This window comes from Stegastes partitus, unplaced genomic scaffold, assembly GCF_000690725.1.
Source record: "Stegastes partitus isolate 25-593 unplaced genomic scaffold, Stegastes_partitus-1.0.2 Scaffold826, whole genome shotgun sequence".
NCBI classification, from domain to species: Eukaryota; Metazoa; Chordata; class Actinopteri; family Pomacentridae; genus Stegastes; species Stegastes partitus.
Window position 1 is genome coordinate 298232 of NW_007578557.1, and position 2661 is coordinate 300892.

General features: G+C 39.9%; 1 protein-coding gene across 6 annotated transcripts in view; it reads left to right on the forward strand.

Moving 5' to 3' along the window:
* Nucleotides 1-2076, forward strand: part of u2surp (U2 snRNP-associated SURP domain containing) — an 11402-nt gene extending 9326 nt beyond the window's left edge. For all 6 annotated transcript variants that reach the window (XM_008292724.1, XM_008292726.1, XM_008292725.1 and 3 more), the window contains one exon: nt 1553-2076. In XM_008292724.1, the coding sequence (XP_008290946.1) occupies nt 1553-1691 (139 nt within the window). In that variant the 3' untranslated portion in view covers nt 1692-2076. The remainder of the gene's footprint in view (nt 1-1552) is intronic.
* The last annotated feature ends 585 nt before the right edge of the window (nt 2077-2661 follow it).

The window sequence follows — 2661 nt, forward strand, 5'->3', positions numbered from 1 at the left end:
CTGTAACAGGTACATATGATAGTAGCCCCATAGCACACTGTCTTTCTTTTGAGAGGAAATGAGGACATTTAGGTTGTTCCAGCCTTTCCTGTGAGCGGTTAGTAGTTAAACAGGTTCTGCAGATCACCAGCTAGTGTAGTAACCCAAACAAGAGATGTTCAAGAGTCCCAGGAGTATTTCCTTTTAATGGTGCTGTCAGCACAATGAGTTAGTAAAGGTCTGTTTGCAGCATAGGGATATATCCATGCTAATGTGCTTGGCTTTCAAGGTTGACTATTATTAATTATTTTTCTAGGCAATAAACAGACTGTCTATAGATACATTCTTTGGCAACAAACAACAAAACGGATGCCAACATGTTGCTCTGTTATTCTCATCTCATTGTTTATGACTGAGGAAACCAGCTCACACGTTACGACTGTAGAAGACAAAAGTAACTTCTATGTGCGATGACATTTTTAAAAACACAACTGGTGAGATCAGCATATGTTCAAAAACTGTTAATTACTAATAAAGCTGAGAAAATCTTTAAGGTGTGTCACAAATAATCAAGTCTTGGCTAATGAAACAGTAAGATTACTAGAGATTAAAACACACATCTAGCTGCACATAATCAGTCTGGGTTAAGAGTAGAGAATAAATTACGTGACATGAACACACAGCTTCCTATAATTTAAGACAGTATACTGATCTCACTGCATTTGTTGCAGTCAAATGCAGAATGATGTTTTTTACATAAATGATGTAACAGGAGGTGTACTGATGTGTAACCCTGGACAGAGAAACATTTTGTTGTTTGTTGCCTAGTAACACTGTCTTCGTTGCTAAGTGTAATTAACAGTAGAAAAACGTCTGTACCGATGAAGTGCTTGCTTTGGGTGACTCATGCTGGCAAATGATCTGCTAAACCTGGTCAAACTGTAACCACCTGATAGGGATGCTGTAAAAACCTAAATGACCCAATTTTCTCGTCTAGTGGCGGGAAGCCAATGTACTATGGACTACTGCGTTATATGGCTATTATAGTAAAAAGACATACAGACACTGGCAAATGTATTAACTCCAGAAGTATTACAAAAAAAACAAATGAAGTGCATATGCCCTGGAGGATGGAAGTGTAGAAGTAAGGAGGCTGTTCATCCATTGGTCAGTGTCATACCTGGCTGTCCATTGGTTGGAGACTTTAGACATGGTTGTTTCACAAAGATCCAAGTGAAAGCACAAATCTGAAAACAGAAGCATTGTGAGCACACAGAAGCAGTCTGAGTGTTGGGAAATGGGCTCAAACTAAAGCACAGGACTTTTGCCCAAGCAAGGTGCAGATAAACAGTTTGGAGCAGATTTACACCTGGGACGGGGCTGTTTGACAGAGAGAAGGGAGGCATGGATTTTTGGGAAAGCATTACAAAAGTTTAAAGCAAAATGATGAAATAATGCTTTCAAACTAAACGACCACACTCTAGAGTAAAGATGGGCAAAATCCCACCTGCTATTTACTAACTGTAGTGAGGTTTTGAGATGTAATACGAGCGTTGTGTGTCTGTCCCACCAGATCTCCCTCATCACCTCGCACACCGAAACGATCCAGGAGGTCGCGTTCCAGGACACCTAAGAAATCAGCAAAGAAGTCCCGCTCCAAATCAAGGTCTCCGCACCGATCTCACAAAAAGTCAAAGAAGAGCAAACACTGACGTATTTTCCTTCGACCTCCAGACCAGCCTATTCCCATCCCTTCCCCTCATTCCCTTCTCTGCGTCATATTGTATAAAAGATTTGACAGACTGATTTGGCAGCTGAAGATGTCTGCCCAAATGTTAACGTAAGGACAATGAAGAGCGGAGGGTGTTGCATGGGTCATGCCATCTGGTGTATCAAGTAGATGGGGCCACTGCTGTTTTATATTGTAAAAAATAAAAATAAAAAAATACTGTGCTTGTGCGTCCTGATCCCCATCACCTCCAAATGGAATTCATCCATGTGGTAGACCACACCCGTGAAGAGTGTGAAACAATAGTCTTATATTCATGCTGTCATTTTCTGTTTTTGTAGATCACATTAAAAAGAATTCCTAATAAACAAGTGTCATTTTTTTATTATTAAAATACTGTTAACACAATGATTTTAACTTCAAGTGGGGTACAGTAAATACAGCTGATTATAAATCAGTTATAAGATTGTAAAAATCGAAGCCAGTTTGAGATCACAAAAGGTTTACTGTATGTTTTTGCAAAGACAAAAATGCTGACAAAGCAAGGCAGTGTAATAGCTTATTACCATTGAGTAATGCTGCAGTGGCCATGAGATCATTCCTTTACAGCTTAGCCTGTGCCTTTAACTGATCCCTCAGTTCAAGATGAGCTATGGAGGAGAGGTGCACCTCGTCTGGTCCATCAGCGATACGCAGAGTCCGTGCATAAGCATACCTGAGAACAAATGTAACATTAGCATCAAGAAGAAGATCTATTTAATTAGGGTCCGAGCACACCAGTGCAAGGACCCTATTGTAACCGTTGTGATTATTATTATTATTTATTAGGGTCCGAGCACCCAAAAGGGTGCGAAGTTATTTTGGGTTATTTCACGCCAAAACTCAAAATGACTTTTCTTTGTGAAATACTTTCCTCAGGTGATTTCTACGACATGCATAGCACTATTTCCACT